This window comes from Podarcis filfolensis (assembly GCF_964270895.1).
Source record: "Podarcis filfolensis genome assembly, chromosome: 2".
Classification (NCBI taxonomy): Eukaryota; Metazoa; Chordata; class Lepidosauria; order Squamata; family Lacertidae; genus Podarcis; species Podarcis filfolensis.
Window position 1 is genome coordinate 31417094 of NC_139605.1, and position 21030 is coordinate 31438123.

A 21030-nucleotide genomic window follows, 5' to 3' on the forward strand; every position below is an offset into this window, starting at 1 on the left:
ATGTGTCTTTCACTCTAGGGATGGCAAAAGAATTCAATTCAGTTTGAATTTTAATGCAAGTGTATCCAATTCACATTTTCCGTAACAACTTGTGAACCAAAACAAAGCTGTCCTTCCAAATTTGCAGCTCTCCAGATTTTGTGATTCAGTTCTTCAACTGATTGATGACATAAAAATGGAGGGGGAAATCGTACAGAAATGCATTTTATTAGGGGAAACGGCTTGCAAAAATCTATATAAGAAACAATGGCATACAAAAATGTGTATATTATGGGAGAAACTTGCACAAGGATTTCTTTTAAAGTATACAGAAATATGGAGCGCCAAACTTAAGACTGGGAAAGCAAGAAACCTAGAAAAGCCAAAATCGACAGATTCACTCATCCCTGTTCTCATATGTTTCACTGGAGAGCTTTTCAGGATTCAGTCTGAACAATGAATGATGGTCAAATAACTCTGGCTCACTTATAAAATGTGAAACTAATTTAGTACTTCTGAGGAATGTCAAGGGGAAAGTAAAGGGTTTCAAAAGGAACAGTGACATTTCTCTGGAAAATCTGTACAGCCCTCTGTTATCCTTGGAGTTTACCTAAACCAAAATTTGAAGCAAAGCTGCTAGTCATTCCTGGGTGAACTATACAAGGGCAGCCAAAAGTATTTCAATAAGACAGGTGAAATTTCTCAAAGGAAGTGTAATGCATCATTATCATATGCAAAACGGGATTGATAACTCCCCTATTCTTATGTGAAGGAATGGCACAAGGACTGTAAAGCAATTTGCTCATTGTATACATGAACAAATGGCAAATGTCTTTCTTCACTTATTAGATGCTACCAAAATATCTGTTCTGCCGAAGAACCCACAAATTTTGAAATCACATCCAGTTGCATTGAAATGCCATGCTGAGTTTGACTCCCATTTGAAACGCCACTTTCAAATCTCTTGGAGAAAGGACGGAGAGGAGCTTGTAAAGAATGACACAGAGGATGGGAGGTAAGAAATGAGAGTTTTCTTCTTATTCTGCTTTCTTTTTACATAAATAATTTTTATTCATGGGAATATTATTGTGCACTTATGGTCCTTCCCTAATGGGCAGTGTGGCGATCACACATGGACGTTTAACGATCTATTGATCCCTGTGCCACCACTGTGCTCACTTCCCCATTGGCACCAACCCGTTACTCTCGGGTACACACTGAGTCCAGACAGTTGTTAAAATTGAACCAAATAAGCAAGTTTATTTTATAAGCATTAACAAGTTTATGGTTTCTCAGATAATATTCCTGTCAGTTTCTTAACTTTAGTTTCTTTACCGGCCTATACCTTCCTAATACTTTCTGACTGATTATATCAACTGTTTGACTGAGTCCTCTTAACAGATTCTCTCACTCTCCCACATCAGACTAGCCCAACCCACAGACTTATCCTCTCTGTCTCTTCTCTAACTCCTGACTGACTTCTCAACCACCCTAACTCTAACTCTAACTCCTCCCCTTGGGTTCCCATTGGTTAGTCATTTGACAATTAGTTAACCCTTTCCTTATGAACCCAGTATGATGTCATACACCTAGGAGGGCAAACGCCACAGGCAGCTTCTAATGACTGTTGATTCTGGCATCAAATAGTTGTAGTTGTTTCTTGTGCTGTAATCCTCTGCAGCAGAGAGCCAGGCACAGTGAGGTCTTATATGAGACTTCCCATTGATTTCCACAAGAGTGTTTAAAATATCACCACCCCTTTTGCAGGAGTAATAACATAGGCAAGCTTGGACATACAGGAGTTCCTGGGTCAGCAACAAATAAGTGGAATGGGATGTTTTACACCATACTTTAAAAAAAAATTTAAATATGGAACGCTTCACAAATTTGCGTGTCATCCTTGCGCAGGGGCCATGCTAATCTTCTCTGTATTGTTCCAATTTTAGTATATGTGCTGCCAAAGCGAGCACATTTTACACCATACTTGTATGTGTTGTTTTCAGAGTGACAGTGGATCAGCGAGAGGCTGTAGCCCAATAGCAGAACACATCTGCTTTCATGAAGAAGGTTCCAGGTTCAATCCCTGGTGTCTCCAAGTTGGGCTCAGTGTCCCCTGTCTGGGAGATTAATACAGACATGATTAAACTGGAGGGATTCAGTATATGTTAGCTTCCTATGTTCCTAGCGGCACCCTAGGCTTAGGGAGTTATGCTGTGCCATTCAGCAGGTGGACGTTGGAGACAGTATCACATACCGTGAGGCATGCCACTTGCCTTTCTCATGGCCTCATTTTTATTTTTATTTTTATTTTTATTTTTTGCAACACAGACATAATGGATTCGGAAAAGCGTCCATTGGGAAAAGTTGTACCCTGCGACAGAGAAAGTGCCTCCATCGGAGGAAGCTTCTCTTCCTCCAAGCCAATGCAGATCTACCTAACAGTGCTGAGCACTACTGGGATAATGTGCATTGAGTGAAACCCAGGCTTCCCAAACCTGGTATAGTCTCCAGATATTTTGGACTACAGCTCCCATGATCCCTGACTATTGACCATGCTGGCTGAGTCTGATGGAAGTCATAGACCAAGATATCTGGAGGGCACCAGCTTGATGAAAGTTGCTCTAAAAGCATTACATAAACCATTTTTTAAAAAAAATCATGTATTTGCAGACTGCCTTTCTGCCCACTTGAACCCTTCAGAAACTTCCCAGTGCAGAACCATAAAATATACATATAAATCACTATGCAATCCTATCCTGGTACAGTCAACTAGAAAAGTAGAGTATGGGATTAAGGATTCTTTTGGCAGTGGCACATTGTAAGTCCTACAACCCATTGGTTGTCCCTGTATTTTGCTGAAAATATCTAGTTTTTCCTAATGGGGTCAATAGAATATCTCTTGTTGACCTTGGCAAGATGTTGTATGAGTCCTTGAAGCACAGGTGACTAATCTTTGGCCCTCCAGAAGTTGTCAGACTCCAGCTACCATCAGACTCAGCCAGCATGAGCTCTGGTCAGGGATTATGGAAACTAGTCCAGCAGCCTCTGGACTGCTACAAAAGGGATAAAATTGGAAAACTGGTAGTCGGTATTGCATGAGACTCTTAGTCTCAGAGCTGTGGGTCCGAGCCCCACATTGGGCAAAAGTTTCCAGCATTGCAGTGATTGGACTAGATGATTGCTGGGGTCTCTTCCAACTCTACAAATCTATGATTCTATGAAACTGGAATGGCTTTCTGTCTCAGTAAGATATAAGCAGCCTTACAGTTCTGCACATAATTTCATAGTTGTCCTGGAAGGACCTCTAGTGGTGAAAGCACAGCTCTAAATCTACATGTTGTATCCAGTAGGCCAGATGTACAGTTATTTTGAATAGCTCAGAACTGAACAAACCAGTCAAATAAACCCACCAAATACAAGCCGTGTTTTGCTGATATCATCACATGTTCAGATTATGAGGTATTTTATTTTGTTAAATAATGTAGCCAGAACAAGTAAAAACAAACAAACCTCCACCTTGTTAATTCATTAAGCATGTACAATGCGGTTTACCAGATTTTGGCCTGTGGGCCACATGTGTCCCTGAAATAATTATCTATTGTTTCTGGACATTCTACCAATAATGTTTTCAACATTCCTTTGCATCTCTTTTTTCCTTTTGAGTTGTACATATACTGTATATATATATACACCCAATACTGATATGCAACAATATGCATGAACAGATTGTGCTGCTTATCTGTTGAAACCTGCTAGAAAGCCTGTTAATTTGGTTTTTTTAATTTTGTTTTTGGGGTGGCGGTTATGAGACAGCAGCTGATCATTCCTGGCTTAAAAAGTGCAGATACTATTATCTAAATTCAAGTGCCAGTCAGGAACATAGGGAACTACCTTTTCTCAATATAGCTCAGTGTTGTCACTTCCAGTACTGACTGGAAGTGGTTCTCCAGAGTTTCAGAAATGGTGTTTCCCAGCCCTGTCCTGGATTGAACCCATACCTTTTGACTGCAAAGCTTGTGCTTTTCCACTGAGCTGCAGACCTCCCCTGGTTCACTGTCACTCTGAAAACACATCCGTGCAGATGTCCACACTGTTGAAGGGCACATTTAAACATTGCGTTCCACAAACAGGGCCTTTCAACATAGGGCAAAGTAGATGACTTTCCTTTGCATTTTCATGGGGAAAGGGAAGAATTGGATCGGGACGTTTGTGATCCTTAGGGAAGGGAAGATTAGCCCTTCCCTTGTGTTGCTTTCCCAATATCAACCCCTCATAGCTATTATTATGTATGTTTCTCCCCCAATGTTACAAGCAATAAATAGGGAGACCTTCGATATCACATATATAACCAGTGCTTTTTTTTCTTTAAAAAAATGTATAAGGGTACTCTCATTTTGACTCAAGAAAATCACCATTTTGTACTTCAAATTGGGAAAAATAAATACAGTAAATGGACAAAGATTCACAAAATGTTTAGGGGCATGCGTACCCCCGCGTTCCCCCAGAAAAAAGCGCTGTATATAACATAATTTTATTTGTATGCCACCTTTCCACAATTCTAACCATGCTCAAAGTGGCTTACAACATGAAAAAATACATAACTACAACATCAAAAAGTAGCCATAAAGAATAAAGGTAAAGGGACCCCTGATGATTAGGTCCAGTTGTGACCGACTCTGGGGTTGTGGTGCTCATCTCGCTTTACTGGCCAAGGGAGCCAGCGTACAGCTTCCGGGTCATGTGGCCAGCATGACTAAGCCGCTTCTGGCAAACCAGAGCAGCGCACGGAAACGCCGTTTACCTTCCTGCCGGAGTGGTACCTATTTATCTACTTGCACTTTGATGTGCTTTCAAACTACTAGGCTGGCAGGAGCAGGGACCAAGCAAGAGGAGCTCACCCCATCGCGGGGATTCGAACCGCCGACCTTCTGATCAGTTTAACCCACAGCGCCACCTGCGTCCCAACATAAAGAATAAATTAAACATTAAAAATATTAGAAGCAGACTGGACAATTTCCACACAAATCACAACAAAATCTAAAATAAAGATACAAAAAACAAACATAACAGCGACAATCCCACCCCCTACACAACAAAACACTCCAGCCCAATAGTTTGTTCAGCAGCCTCAGCTTTTGTAGCTGGAGTCAGTCGGGCCCTCCCATCCCAGGCCAGGTGGAAAAAGGCAACTGAGATGCTTTCTGGCCATGCACATGGGAAATAGCATTGTGGGAAGGGTTTAAACCTTCCCTTCCCTTAGTCCTATGGTGCTGATCCAATTCATATCTTCCCCTTGACTTCTATAAAGGGGAAGGAAATGAAACACTGGAAATTTAGATCACATCCATTTCTCATCTTGTCTGGTTTGACCCGTAAGAATTTAGTCATCAGCACTCAGTCTAATCTATCTCTCAGGGTTGTTGGAATGATAAATAAGAATTGTCTAGCACTTTGTGGACTGGGGACTGTAGATGAATAATCTCCAAATTTCCTGAAAGCAGATTACTAGAACTATGGCTGTTATAAGTTGGTACGATCAGTTGCAGGTGCTTGAAACTGTGCTGGTAGTTAATGCTAGCAATGTCTATGTTTGTGTGTGTGTGTGTGTGTGCGCGCGCATGTGTGTGTGTGTGCGCGCGCGTGTGTGTGTGTGCGTGTGTATGTGATGAATTTGCTACCTAAAATGCAACTTAAGCATTATTGCGAGCTGCCTCATTGTGAGAGGATTTTCATGTGCAGCCAAGGTGAGGTAAAGAAAGCGGATTCAGGATGCTAGTTTTATTATTGCTCTGTCATTTGTGTCTTATGTATACTTTCCTTTGCAGAATAATTATGGAGATGGACACCTTGATTATATCAAATGTGGAATTAGAAGATCAGGGTGTGTACACCTGTGTAGGCCGCACATCTCTTGACATAGCCACAGATGATTCCCGGATAACTGTGCTTTGTAAGTTAATTTTTAACCACTGCTTGCATGCTGAGTTATTCTGATGCTTTATTTAAATCCCTCTGGGAAAATCTGTTCTTACTCCTTCTCTGCCAAGTAATGGCTTTTGTTCTGAAGATTTGGGCCCATTGCAACATCAGTCAGATTCGGCACTATTTATTCACATGCACATTTCACAAATGGCTGCTTTGCCGCCTGACCCTGAGGGCTTTGGACAGGGGCGGTGTTGCTTCTGGGACGGGGGGGGGGGTGAGTCATGGCTTTTGGGCATATGCCATGTGGATGCTAGGAGAGGGAAACACAGGAGACTGTCTAAGGCTCCTCCACCTTCTGCCCCCTTAGCCTCTTCTGATTTCTCAGTGCAAGATTTTCCGTTCGCTTCAGGACTGTGTAGGATTGTTTCTGGCCTGTCTGTTTGTGTGCCCTGCTGACATATTCTTCTGACTCCCTGAAATATGTACCAGGTTGATGAGGAGCCAGTTTCGCAGGCATGCCATTGGATTAGGTTAATTCAATGGCCACATTTAAGCTGGGATAGAATCATAGAATCATAGGACTGTAAAGTTGGAAAGGACCCTGAGGATCCTCTAGTCCACCCCCCTGCAATGAAATAATATGTAGCTGTCCCATACAGGGATCAAACCTGCAACCTTGGTGTTATTAGCACCACACTCTTACCAAGTGAGTTACCCAGGCTACACATGGGAGATTCACTAGGGAGGGACAAGGGTCGGTGAGCACCGTTAGGCAACTTTTAGGGTGAATGGCAGCTCCCAGCACCTGCCAATCAGGGCTCTGGGACCCTTGAGCAGGATATGTCTCACCTTTGGGGTAACCTCTCTCATTCAGTTGGAGTCGTAAGGTTCTAGGAGGAGTGGCTTTCAAAGGCCTCCTGCCCAACTGAAGGGGTGTTTTTCAGTGCAACTCACATATTTATTGATGAATGAGCATCACATAAGAGGGGTTCATTTTTAAACTGGATGAAATCCACCTCCTCCCCCATTTTTCCTTACACGTATTAAAATCCTCCTGGGCTGCCAGTCTCATTACGGCCCTGCAAATGCTTATAATATGGATAAAAAAATTGGTTTCCAGGTGGAAAAATCAAAATTGGAAACAGAACTGTTAGATCCCAAAACTAAGATACTATCAAGAATGTATAACTTGCTGTTGAAATGGAATACACAGGATGAAACGGTTAAATCTGCTATGATTAAATGGGCACAAGACGTTGGACATAACATTATGTTTGCTGACTGGGAACAGTTGTGGACCACCGGTATGAAATTTACGGCATGTAATGCCCTAAGAGAGAATATTATGAAAATATTACATGACACCAGGTGGTACATGACACCAGTCAAGCTTGCAAAAATATATCACTTGCCCGATAATAAGTGTTGGAAATGTAAGGAAAATGAAGGTACATTCTTTCACCTTTGGTGGACGTGCCCAAAGATTAAGACTTTCTGGGAAATGATATATAATGAAATGAAAAAGGTATTTAAATATACCTTTCTGAAGAAACCAGAGGCCTTTCTGCTGGGCATGGTCGGCCAATGGGTGCCAAAGAAGGACAGAACTTTTTTTATGTATGCTACAACAGCAGCAAGAATACTCATCGCGAAGTATTGGAAGACACAAGATCTACCCACCTTGGAAGAATGGCAGATGAAAGTGATAGACTATATGGAATTAGCGGAAATGACTGGCAGAATCCGCGACCAGGGAGAAGAGTTGGTGGAAGAAAATTGGAAGAAATTTAAAGACTATCTGCAGAAACACTGTAAAATTAATGAATGTTAAAATGATGCAGGATTGAAATGAGATGGTTTTAGTAACAAAATTAAAAATTAAAAGAATATGCAAAAAAGGGTTGATAATTAGATGAAAATATGATGTTTAACATGTCAAGATTTATAATTAGGATAAAAACAAAGAGGGAAAGGATTTGCTGAATTAACTATGTGAACTGGAATACAAAAAAGGGAGGTGTGAGGAGGTCAGGAAACGAGTAACTGAAATATAAGACATGAAAAGTTTGATTTGTTTTTAATTGTTTTTTATTTTTTACATATTTTGTATTTTTTTTCTGTATTTTTGTATCTTTTTTCTTTGTCTTTTTTTATTTTTATTTTCTTATATTGTAATTTTCTTTGTTTGTAAAACCTCAATAAATATCTTTTTTTAAAAAAAATCCTCCTGGGCTGCCAGTCTCATTACGGCCCTGCAAATGCTACCCCCAACTGCGCTCCTTCTTTTCCCCATACATTGTCATTTCAAATCTAACTCCCAGACAACCACACACTGCTGCCTTTTAAAAACCCTGCACTTCTATTCTTAGCCATCTATAAAAACCACATATTTATGTAGAAATCCTCCTCCAGCTCTGCCTCATTGCTTTCCTGCTACCAGGACAGTTGCTTAATAAGAATCCTGCTGTGGCTGAGACAAGAAATAGAATTTGACCTTTGTTGGGGAACGGTTCTGGCTATTGGAGCGGAGAGAAGTATCATATGCAATGCATGAGGGACAAATAGTGGATGCCAGGGCCCATCCCACTAGTATTATAGAGTGGATGCCTGAAATACGTTTTGAGCCTGGCCTTGGAAAACAACTGTATTTCTCACTGCGTATGCTTTGCTCCCAAGTTTCACATGGAACTGTTTTATTCGCTCAACAGTCTTCCTGTGAAGGAAGTGGTGAATGCCAAAGCCGGCCTTTTAAGTTTCGTAGGACAGACCACCTTCTGCTCTGCCCCTCCAAAATAACAGAAGAAGCTGCCTTAAAGTGAGTCAGACATTGAGTTCTGCATTGTCCACACGGACTGGCAGTGACTCTCTGGGGTTTCAGACAGTGGACAAGCCCAGCCCTACCAGAAGATACCAGGATTTGAACCCTTTGCCTGCAAAGTATGTGGCCTGCCACTCAGCTAAGGCCCAGGTATTCTGGCACACACGTATGGATTACAGATGACATAGCATTACATATTTACTACGTTTTTTGCCCTTCTCTTACATGGGACTCCCAGTGACCACAGAGCTGATCAGATCTGTACCCGTTTAGCATCTGTATGCAACAATGCTGCAATTTCAAACACTCCTAGTTCAATCATTGGACCCCTATAATGTGGATGTTTTTAATATTCCCTGTAGGGTTTCCCCTCCTGTATAATTTTGCTAAAAGCAACAAGTGTGCATATGTGCAAAAATCTGTGCAGATTATACTTTCTAGAGCAGACCAATTCATGCAACAGACAAGTGTTGCTGTAGTCCTCAGAAGCCTACGCCACAATAATTGTGCCAGTCTTGTGCTACAATAATTGAGCCAGTGTGGTGTAGTGGTTAAGAGCGGTAGTCTCCTAATCTGGGGAACCGGGTTCGCGTCTCCGCTCCTCCACATGCAGCTGCTGGGTGACCTTGGGCCAGTCACACTTCTTTGAAGTCTCTCAGCCCCACTCACCTCACAGAGTGTTTGTTGTGGGGGAGGAAGGGAAAGGAGAATGTTAGCCGCTTTGAGACTCCTTAAAGGGAGTGAAAGGTGGGATATCAAGTCCAAACTCTTCTTCAGTCTTTAAGGTGTCAAAGAGCTCTTTGCAGGCATAGCTTTTATTCTTGTGAAATAGGTAAAGATGAAGAGTGTGGCATGCGGCTATATTGGCACTGGGAGGGCATAGCTGGCTGGTATGACGTTTCTCTCATGTATTCCGTGAACAGATGGACAGGGTCATATGTACAGCCCTAATGTCAGAAGCAGCAGTGTGATTTCTCTGAAGGCCCCACCTGAAAATATTGCACATGTCTCTTGCTCAGAGTGAAGCGCGGCAGCCAAATGCCATTCTTCTTATGTTTCTTCCGTTTCTTGTACAGATGTCCCTGACCCACCAGAAGACCTCCACCTCTCCGAAAAACAGAGCAGAAGTGTGAGGCTATCATGGAATGCTGGGAGCAGTAACAACAGCCCAATTAATGGTAAGCGGGAGTCTAGTGTTGCCACCTCACTTTTATAGAGTGACAGCAAGTTATTGGAATTAGATCAAAACTACCCTGAAAGCTGCACTTAATTAGTTTTATTGGTGAAGGTTTATTTGTTGCTGATCATTTCCTTCCCTTCTTTCCAGTTCGTTTCCGGGGATCTTAATTGTGTCTCCACTCCTTGTCCTTTCTAGAATCTATTGTGGAATTTGAAGAGAACCGATGGGAGCCCAGAAAGTGGCAGGAATTAATCAGGCTCCCAGGGAATGACAGTACAGTTGTCTTACCACTGTCCCCTTATGTAAATTACCAGTTCCGTGTTATATCTGTCAATGCCATTGGGAGAAGCCAGCCTAGCGAACCGTCAGAACGATATGAAACACCACCAGCTGGTATGCTTTGCTACCTGTTTCTTGTGTTTAATTATATCATATTGAACAGGGTATACTAGCCTAGAATACACCTGATGCATATTCAGGAGCATTTGTTTTGATTTGTGGGGGAAACAAGTTCCTAAGCTTTGTTTTGTTTTAGATTAACTTATAGGTTTGGTTGGAGGTGAGTTGCTTTCTCCTATCCCACTCAGTAATTGGTGTCAAGGCTTGACATTGTGAAGCTGTTGTGGATAATTATAAATATTGTTTAAAGCAGCCTTCCCCAATCTGTGTTCCTTCAGATGTTTTGGAATAAAACTTCCATCATTCCTGACTATTGACCATGTTGGCTAGGTCTGATGGGAGTTGTTGTTCAAGATGTCTTGAGGGCACCAAGTTGGGGAAGGCTGGCTTAATGTATGTGTTCCTCTCTTTTCAAAGTGTGGCTCTTAAGGAGATAACATTTTATTGATTTATAGTTTTTCATTGAAACTTTTTCCTCACACAATGCAATAAAAAAAAAACAAATCTAACTTTTAAGAAAAAAAGCAACAGAAAAAAGAAAGAGCGAAAAAAATACAAAGCCCCCTCTTAATCCTTGTCTTACACAGAAGAGGGTGGACCCTCCCAGCTGTCACCTAGGAGATTCCCTTTCTTCTTCAAGCCTCCCACCCTGGGAGATCTTTCCTTCCCTGTCTTTAGAGTCCTTCACTAGCCAGCCATCACCTTCATGTGCCTATAGTCTCAGTCTCTCTCTCTCTCTCTCTCTCTCTCTCTCTCTCTCTCTCTCTCACACACACACACACACACACACACACACCAAGGAGAAAAGAGGAAAAAGAAGCAGAAATATAAAAATAAGAAGAGAAGCAAAAGGAAAAGAGTGTTTTATTTAATTGAGGACACAGCATTGTACATTAAAAGTGTTGGGATGCTGCCAGGGAGACAGGGGCATCAGCCAGGCCCCAAGCTGGCTCCAGCCACTGGCCGGCAGCCGGGTGATCTCCAGGTCACGGAACAGCATCAATCAATCAGCGACTTGAGCCTCAGTAGCCTTCTGAAGCTACCGAGCACGCTAATTAGCAGAGTGAATAAATCTCCACAACGGAAGTGGCGGACAGAGCCATGTGTAAGCATTATATACAGCATTTTATTCAGCAGCAGGGACAAAGGAAAAACATGTCTGCTTCCCTTCTTCTCCAGAGCAAAACAGCAATACAAATGCAATATACAAAACGGAAGTTCCCAGCAGACTGTGCTGGAAATGTAAACAGGCATGTGACACACAACAGTCATGCCTGTCCCTTTTAAAGTGGAACGGAACTATATCCTAACAAAAAGTACAGGTAGCTGTGTTGGCCCATCAGAAACATTCCAAAATTTGTTTTAGAGCAAAATCATTATTAGCCAATCAATCTGTCACAAAATAGTGTGGCAGCTTTAGAGTTCTCCACACCTGCACACCTGTTTAGTCTCTTTAGCTGACTAAATGGTAAACAAAGGGGGGGGGCTGGTGGTTATGCCCTGGAATTCCATTCAATTCATAGTCCCAAGATGGGATGTGGAATGAGGCATTCTTAAGGGCTATACAGGTTTCAGGTTGTACCAAAGACTGCCAAAAACAAGACATATATGATGGTTCAGCCCCAATCTTCGGGAATATACGATCCAAGGAACAGAAGTTATTTGTACACTGCAGTGCTCCATACAGGTAGGATAATCAGTAAGACAGAATTTGGAATACTTTGTACAGTTTGGGTTGCAACACCTCAGAAAAGGCTGTTTTACAACTAGAAAACAAATGTACTTAAGGATTCCATTTTTAAAATATCTTCTGAGAAACTGCACAATTAACAAAACATGTAGTTGGGCTCAAAATATACTGCTTTTAAGACTCAGGCTAGCTTTCTTCTTCTTTTATGTCGACACCATGCCTTCTGGATGGGCTGTTTAGCAAGATTTATAGTGAGTCTCATAGCAGCACAGGACTTTGGATAAATTTCTATTCACAACCAATTTCTCTTGGTATAACATGAAATAACTGGCTCCTGAAAATCCTTTTATAGAACAGCTGTTCTGCAAGGTTTCTTCATTTATATTCTCCTAACATTTTACAAAAACTTTTGTCTCTGTGCCTTTCCTAGCTTTCAAACTGTGCCTCTTTCTAATGATACACCTTCTGTTTTCCTAGTCCCAATGGGCCAACTCTTTAAAATAATCCCATTAACATCTGGTGCTTTGTGAAACTACCATTTAGTTCTTATTCAATCATTTTAACCAAAATGACTGAAACCATATCCATTTTACGGTGTGGGGTTTTTGTTGTTGTGCTTTTTACATGACAATTGATCATATTATCCAAGGGTGTCCTGGGATGAATTTATTTACTGATGTCTGTCATAATGTAATTCTTTCATCTCAAAATGGCTCCTTAAGATAGTGGAACTCCTTGTGCTCATTCCCTCATGTGAGCCAGCAAACAAACTACATTAGGAAGGCTCTCCATCCACTATTATTATTTCCTGGTTTTGCTGAACTGGCAAACTATGGTTAATGGCGGGACCAAAACAAAATATTAAGCCATCTTCCCATAATCTTGTTCAGAAGCTGTTAACCACAGTTTCCCAGTTTGGAAAAAATGAGAAACTATAGTTAATGGAAGAATTACTGATCTGTTTCCTTGCAGGTGAGAAGGGGGGAGCAGAGAGGCTGTGTGCATGGCCCAATGCCTTGTTCATAGCTCAGCTTATTAAACAGAAATATAATAATTTGAATATAGCTGATATTTCTATTCTTTGAAATCCAATTTGCAAGGAGTCGTGTGTGGTTATCATAACATGTCACAAGCACAGTGTGTTAAAAATGATAACTTTATTGCACAGTGAATGTGAAATTCGTCTGAAGTTTTTCAAAGTTTATTTTGGAATAATTTACTGCTGTATAATAATCATTACTAGGAAATTCACATAATTAGCCAGCAGTTAATCGATTTACCATATAAAGTAAATGTAGACATATGAAGAATAAGTAACAAAGACTGGTTAATTAAAATACTCTTGCATTGTATTTTATTGATGCATAGCTCCAGACAAGAACCCGGAAAACATCCGAATTGAATCTTCTGAACCACATGAAATGAACATGACATGGGAGGTAATGCTCTTTTAATTGAAGGTATAGACACAATTGCTATGGTCCAAGTGAAGTTACCTGGTTCATTTTTTAATAAGCCTCGGAGAACACAGTGGACTTTCGGAGTGGGCATGCATAGCGCTGGGCTGAATATGTGATTTAAAAGCAAAACAAAAGCAACCTTCATTGCAGCTGAAAGAACAATTGTAGGATAACATCTAGGAAATAGCTTTAATCTCCACCATCATTGATTTTGCCTTTTATTCCTTACATGCCCCCTTAGCTCCTGTTTTCTAATAATTTCTTACTAATGATTCTGTTTTTGAAAACATAGAAGTAGCTATGAAGGTCTAAAGAAAGAATTAAGTTTAATTACTGCTTTGGATTCTACCTGCCCCAGCCCTTAATAATAGTTTCAAAGGAGATTGTTTGATGAAATGCAAAATCCCTTGGGTAGAAATGAGACTGTGAGCCCATAACATCTTCCTTTGCCTCCTGTTTTCTGTGAACTGACGCTTGGCAGTTTCCATCATATCCTCCATTTTGGCTTCCTTCATTACAAGGACTGCAAATGTAGAAATTATGCCATGTATTCATGAATGTAGGTGCCTTCTATAAATCACAACAAGCAAACTTAACTGTTTTTTATTCATCTTCATTCTCTTTTTCTTTCTCCTCTTTCCCTCTGGCAAATTATTTTACCAGCTATTATTATTTATACAGGGACATCATTGGACATAGCAATTTACAGAGTAACAGAGTGGCTGGGGCAACCCAGTCAGATGGGCAGGTTACAATGTTTATTATTATTATTATTATTATTATTATTATTATTATTGCAAAAGACAGGTCCTGCCCACAAGGAACTTCCAATATACATCTTTGACAGAGGGAAATCAGAGAGGAGGAAAGATAGAAGTTTATACATATTACTGTTGTGTAAATGACTCTGAGCTAGATGAGTACCTCAAATGAGCCATAAAAATATTATTATCCAATAAGTCATTCAGATATAGTTTGGGATTTTTGTTGTCAGTTGTTTAATACTCTGTAGGGTAATCTTATGTTTTAATGGACAAATCTGCAATGGAACATTTTTTTGAAAGAACTGTCATGGTGTAACCACAGTACAAATGACACATTTTCATGTGAGTTGATTGACATGGTAAAATGTACTGCAAATTGAGAGGTAATGCCTCCAACATTAAAGTATATGATTTAATAATCAATGTGCTTTCAAGCCATCTGTTTCCCTCTCTTGCTGGCTTTTAAAAAGCCATAACATTCTGTCCTTCACTTACCTTAAGCCTATCTTTGTGATGTTTGCCTTACTTAAAGCAATCTTTGTGATGCACTTCTGAATTATATAGCCAACTGTTTCCTGTAAGCCAGCACAACAACAACAGTACCTGATTCCTTTTCTTCTTCACTTGCAGCCACTGAAGCCCATGGAGCAGAATGGACCAGGGCTGGAGTACAAAGTGAACTGGAAACAGCAGGATAATGTTGAATGGGATGAAGAAACAGTGAAAAAACATTTCTTGGTATTGAAGAACACCCCCACCTTTGTACCTTATGATATCAAAGTCCAGGCAGTGAATAGCTTTGGGTCTGGCCCTGAGCCCAATATAATAACTGGCTATTCAAGCGAAGACAGTAAGTAATTGGGGGGGGGGGAATCTTTATACAAAGAATGGTCTGTAGGTGATTTTCAAGCTGAAGGGAGAACGAGCTTAGAGTTAAGAGTTGGGAGTTAAATTATTAAAAAGACAGAAGGCTGAAAAATGTGGAGATACAGAAGCTTTTTGCTTCCCAACATTTGGCAGGGAGGGGGGGAAGCAACCTAAAGCACAATTTTCAAATGAAATGCAGAAAAATGTGGTCAGTTGTTTGTCTTTCATGATAACCCCATTTTGTGATAGCATGTAACACAATGCTTCTGTTACTTCAGTAACAGAATTCCAAACATTTGTTATTATGTAATTAATTCTGACTTTAAGGGGTGAGTTCAAAGAAGGTGAATTGTCACAGTCCTTTTTGAGAGGTAGAAAGCTTCACATGGTAACTTTTCTCAGTTATCATCCTAAGCTTTCTTGTGAAGATTTGTCCATATGGCTAGATCCCCCCACAAAAACTTTACAAAAAGTAAGCATCTTCCTCCCAAAATTATATTGTGAAAGCACATCCTAAATGTGTCTCAAGCATATTGATAGTTTCTTTAATGATGATGATAGTGATGACGACGGCGATGATGATGATGATAAATATTTATATGTCATCCATCTTTGAATCTTTCTGGGTTGCCCTAGCCACTCTGGTTGAATCCCAACAAAATGTTAAGTCACAATAAAATATCAGCCATTGAAAACTTACCTGAAGCCTTCAGATGTGTTCTAAAAGTCATTTATCTGTTTGACATCTACCCACACTTACCTGGGGGTATGTCCCCACTGAACTCAGTAAGATTTACTTCTGAAAAGACATGCATAGGATAGCACAGTTAATAAATTTACAAGGATACAACCAAATTTCCTGCCCTTTACACCTAAATGACACCTTCCAGCCAAATTGCAGTCACACATAAATATCTGTATATGTTCCAGCCGAGACTTTACAATTTAATATTTAAAAAGAAGTGGGTTAGTTTAGATTTTAAACCTCCAGCAGACATTTATCCCTGCCTAATCAATATTGTTCACTTGAAACTTGCAAGACATAAAATACCCATTTCCCATCTCAATATCCCAGAGTTATATTCTGTTATTACATCAGTCTATAATTTCTACATCCTCTTTCCTTCCCTCCCACTGCAGGCACCACTGTCATAAACCACTGTACAGAATTTTAATATAAGTGCACAGGAAGTCATAACCCTAATAAAATAACTGTGAGTGCACAGTAATAACACAAAGCAATTGTTTCTTGTGTAAAATATGGAAGACTGGGAACCTCTGCTCCCCTGTTGAGAAAATTGGACAACAGTCTTTCCAGAAGCCTTGCTGCTGTTACACTGCAATTTTTTCTCTCTTATCTTGTTTAGAGAATGGAGATATATATATACTTGGAAGATTATAAGCCCCCTGCTGCAGTACTAGGAATCAAATACTTCTGCAAGCAGAACAGCCTTTTTTTTTAATGGGCTTACTTCAAAAAGGCAAACCAACCAAAAACCTAGCTTTTAAGGATTTAAGGCTTAAGACTACAAAAAGAGGAAACCCCACAGTAGTCATTTGGGACAGGATACCTCAAAGTCCTTGATGTGACTGAAATATGCACAATCTTTTAGCATGTGGCAGCAAGTGATTGAGATGCAGACAGCAATACATTACCGAATTGTTTAAAATCTTACGTTCACATTTATGCCGGTACTGAGACTTCTTAGTTCAGCCAGGAAGAATAATTATTCAAGAAGGCCTGCTAAAATGCTCCCATGGTAGGGGTGGTTCTGCAGAAGGCCCCCGAGACTGTACTCAGAGGGAACTTTTCACAGCCTGCAGGCACATTTTAGAATCTGAAAATCTGAGCTATCACTAAAAGGGGGGAAATGCCAAGCCTTGTAAAAAATATATTTATTTTTGCTGTTAGAAAAAGTAATGGTCAAGCTAAAAATGGTGGAGCCTATTGTCTGAACATTTTTCTCCACCCATCCCCATTTTTTGGAATTTGTTACAGAAGTATGAAAGGGGGCTTTATATATATATGCAGGCTGTGCCAGTATCAGGGCACCCAGATGTATATTCATTGAATCATAGAATTGTAGAGTTAGAAGAGACCATAAGGATCATCTAGTCAACCCTCTGCAATTCAGGAATCACAGCCAAATTTCATACAGCAATTAATGTGTGTGGAAGCTCTGACTTCGGAACTCCACCTCTCATATCTGGCATTTATTGGCTCACCCCTAGAGAAATATCCTATGCACTGGAGCTGGGCAATTGGATCTGGCCAGCAGGCTAGCAGCAGGTCCTGTGATTTGACAAGTGGGTGCCACTCACCTATCACCTGACATCAGGTGACCCATTTTCTCACACGCTCTTTGAAATTAAACCATACTGTGTGTGGCAACCCCGGATGATCCTTGGGGCTTGCAGAGAACCATGCATAGTATTTTGCAGCCCTGACAACCAGCTGATCATTGGGGCTTCAAAGGGTCTCTCATGAGTCTTGCAGGCACAGATTATCAGATGGTTATCAGGGCTCTCAGGGCATTGTGCTGTGTACAAGGCTTTGCAGGTGGTCCTTTGCCAAAGCTCCTGGTTCAGCACAGTTGTGTCTTTACATGCCCTATAAAAGGTAAAGGTACCCCTGCCCGTACAGGCCAGTCGTGTCCAACTCTAGGGTTGTGCGCCCATCTCACTTAAGAGGCCGGGAGCCAGCGCTGTCCGCAGACACTTCCGGGTCACGTGGCTAGCGTGATGAAGCTGCTCTGGCGAGCCGGCACCAGTGCAGCACACGGAAACGCCGTTTACCTTCCCGCTAGAAAGCGGTACCTATTTATCTACTTGCACTTAGGGGTGCTTTCGAACTGCTAGGTGGGCAGGAGCTGGGACCGAAAGACGGGAGCGCACCCCGCTGCGGGGATTCGAACCGCCGACCATGCAATTCGCAAGCCCTAGGCGCTGAGGTTTTACCCACAGCGCCACCCGCGTCCCGTTTACATGCCCTATACCTGACATCATATGTGATGCCCAAAGCAGCTTTGAGAGCCAAATAGAGAAGCTGGGTGGTCTAATTAGACTAGGAGGCCTGAGGTTCCTCACCACAGCTACATACTAATATGAGTGACCAGTGACTTTGCAGAAGTACAAGAAATATGTGGTATGGGGGGGGTACTCCAGGCACGAACCCCCCCCCCCCAAAGTAGCCAAAGGTGGACAGAACCAGCTCAGTGGGCACAGAATGTTGACAAACTGTTCGAAGAAATGGAAAACCAAGAGCAAAAGAACACAGTATTATGGAATATGGCAGTGACAGAGCAGAAGCCCTCCACACTGCAACGTTTTGTTGTAGGCCCCACTGATAGCTCATATAGCACAATTCTGTGCATATTTACTCAGAAGAAAGCCCCACAAAGTTCAAGCTGAGCCTATTCCTAGATAAGTGTGCATAAGACTGTAGGCTTCGGAGCACAAGACACAGATGGAGGCTTGGTTTGAATATGATAACATCTAAATATCACAAACAGCTTGCCTGTAGGAGGGATTTGATGGGACCTAAAAGTAGGTGGCTTTTGAGTAACCCAGAACCATCATTTTAAACTCAGATCAGTGTCAAAGAGCCAAGTCAGAGAAGTGCCTTCCTCCCCAGTTGCAAATGAGGAGTTGAGGAAGATCTTACCAGGGCATTTTAAAGGAGTAGTGTGTGAAACTCTAGTTCATTAACTCTCACTCTCTTCTCTAAGTGGCCCACCAAGAGAGTTAGTTAGCTGGCCATCCTTTTAAACTCATCATGCATGCTGGCACAACTTCAAAATATATGATGCTGAGCACAACAATTAACACAACCCTGTCACCTTCCTGCATTTCCCAGTTCCAGAAGCGGCGCCTTCCAATGTGATTGTACACGCTATCAACAGTACTCTCGCCAAAGCCATCTGGTCTACCATTCCCAAGGACAGAGTTCGTGGCCACCTCCGGGGCTACAAGGTGATTATGGTTCTCCACACTACCCTCTCCCTCCCTTACTCTACGTTTCAGAGTCTCTTCTAAGGGTTTTATTTTTGGTATGCTATGTAAGGGTCCTGGTTGTTGTCCCCTGCCTCAAATGTTCAGTTGGATCTTCCCACTACAGGTCAGCTGGTGGAAAATACGAAGCCGTTTAGATGGAAAAAGCCATCGCCAGGAGAAACGTTTCTTGACATTTAATGCAGACCGAAACGATGGAATGATTCCCGGCCTGGAGCCATTCAGTGAATACCTCTTAACTGTTTTGGCTTTTAATTCCAAAGGAGCTGGACCAGAAAGCAACACGTACAAATTCCAGACCCCCGAGGGAGGTAAATGAGGGAGGGGAAGGGAAGCAGTAGTCAATGTTCCTAACTCTATTTTCTCTTGCTTCAGCTGTGTGTGGTGTGCTAGCTGTTTTCCCCATGTCTGAGTATTCTCGCAGCCAGAACTATGGCATTAGCATCTTTCAATTGCTACTTATGTGTTTCTACGACCAGATTTTGTTTATAGTCTGCTTCCTGCACCCAGCTGGACGTGAATGAATGTGGATGAATGATTACCAGCTTTACATAAATAATCACTGCAATTGTGCATTCATTGGGCCTCACACAATTATTACCATTGTCTTTCATGGGAATATGTTTGGTGTCATTCTCCTGCCTCGGAAATCTCTTAAGAGCATAATGGGCATGCATCTGTCTAGATGGCCCACGTGAGTAGCTTCAGAGAATCAAAATTGCTGGTGGAATGAGTCACACTCTCTTTTGTCACATTTCCTGGCTTTTGCATCTCCATCCGGGGGAAGTTGCACAAACACACTTCCCTGCACTGTGGGTATGGTTCTGTAGTCCTTGGGAGTTCATTGTCAATATCTGGGGTCCCCTCTGAGTTCAAGCTCTTGGGTCAAATATGGTAAATTAGCTTTTAAAGGATCTATTCGGCTGTGTAAGGGAGGATGGCATGCCTAAGGAAAACAAGTCGGCTCTGAAACTTTACTTAAGGTGTTTCAAGTGGTGCAGTGTGTTTAATAAAGGAGGGGGAAGAACCAAATGGAAAGATGCTGTAAGCTTATCCGAGATCAAATGGAATGATCTAGTACGAAGAAAGTGCATAATGTGTTTTTTTGGTTGTGTTTTCCAGTACCAGAAAAGCCACACTTTCTAAAGATACTAAACTTAGATAAAGACTCTGTAACACTATCATGGGGACCACCGAAGAAACCAAATGGCATTGTCACTGGATATATTTTGCAGTACCAGATAAGTAAGTACGTGAATGGTGCGGTTGGATATAGAGCTTAATAACAAGCAAATTTTGGAGGCACACTGTTGTTATCCAGTGCTCAAAAAACAGAGGGGGACCCAAGCTCCTTTCTTTTGCATCATTCTCATTAATCCTGGATTTTTTTAAAGCTACAGAGGGAACAGAGCATGATTTGGCTACAAGTGGGAGGAATCACAAACTAAACAACTCTGTATGTAGTTTTAAAAAACCCATTAACAATAATTTACAGCATTTCAGCACCTTCTATTACATGAAATCTTATATAATATATACAATACCAAAATAATAATGACTCACACAATTCAGTATCTCAAAGCCAATCAGTCTAAATATTCCTGAAATAAGTCCATGAGAGAAACCTTCTATGTGTATACTTGTGCTGGTTGTGGTCCCAACGCAACTCCGACAACGAGATACCCAGATTTCAATCTCTGTTTCATGAATCTGGTCAGCCCAAAAAGGAACTACACAATGGCAATTCAATGCTCCACCAAATAGGTCAGCTTCAACCTTAGAATGGCACTTTGCCCCTTTTTGGAAACTACATACAGAGTTGTTTAGTTTGAGATTTATCTCTCTGTATTTATTGGGCATACAATTGGGAGGACTCAAGGAATGGAGCTTCTGAGTTTCATTAAGGACCTTCTGGCTTTTCTCCCACAACTCAAGCA

At 41.4% G+C, this 21030-nt stretch overlaps 1 protein-coding gene and 1 long non-coding RNA gene across 7 annotated transcripts in view; both read left to right on the plus strand.

Annotated features, from left to right (window-relative positions):
• Window positions 1-21030, plus strand: part of LOC310757399 — a 495892-nt gene that overhangs the window by 456191 nt on the left and 18671 nt on the right. The window lies entirely within an intron of this gene.
• The window catches only part of CHL1 (cell adhesion molecule L1 like), a 193754-nt gene that overhangs the window by 154053 nt on the left and 18671 nt on the right, over window positions 1-21030 (plus strand). For all 6 annotated transcript variants that reach the window (XM_083600452.1, XM_083600447.1, XM_083600451.1 and 3 more), the window contains 9 exons: window positions 829-994; window positions 5805-5929; window positions 9799-9900; window positions 10098-10295; window positions 13360-13430; window positions 14846-15065; window positions 18939-19054; window positions 19200-19404; window positions 20216-20338. In XM_083600452.1, the coding sequence (XP_083456578.1) occupies window positions 829-994; window positions 5805-5929; window positions 9799-9900; window positions 10098-10295; window positions 13360-13430; window positions 14846-15065; window positions 18939-19054; window positions 19200-19404; window positions 20216-20338 (1326 nt within the window). The remainder of the gene's footprint in view (window positions 1-828; window positions 995-5804; window positions 5930-9798; window positions 9901-10097; window positions 10296-13359; window positions 13431-14845; window positions 15066-18938; window positions 19055-19199; window positions 19405-20215; window positions 20339-21030) is intronic.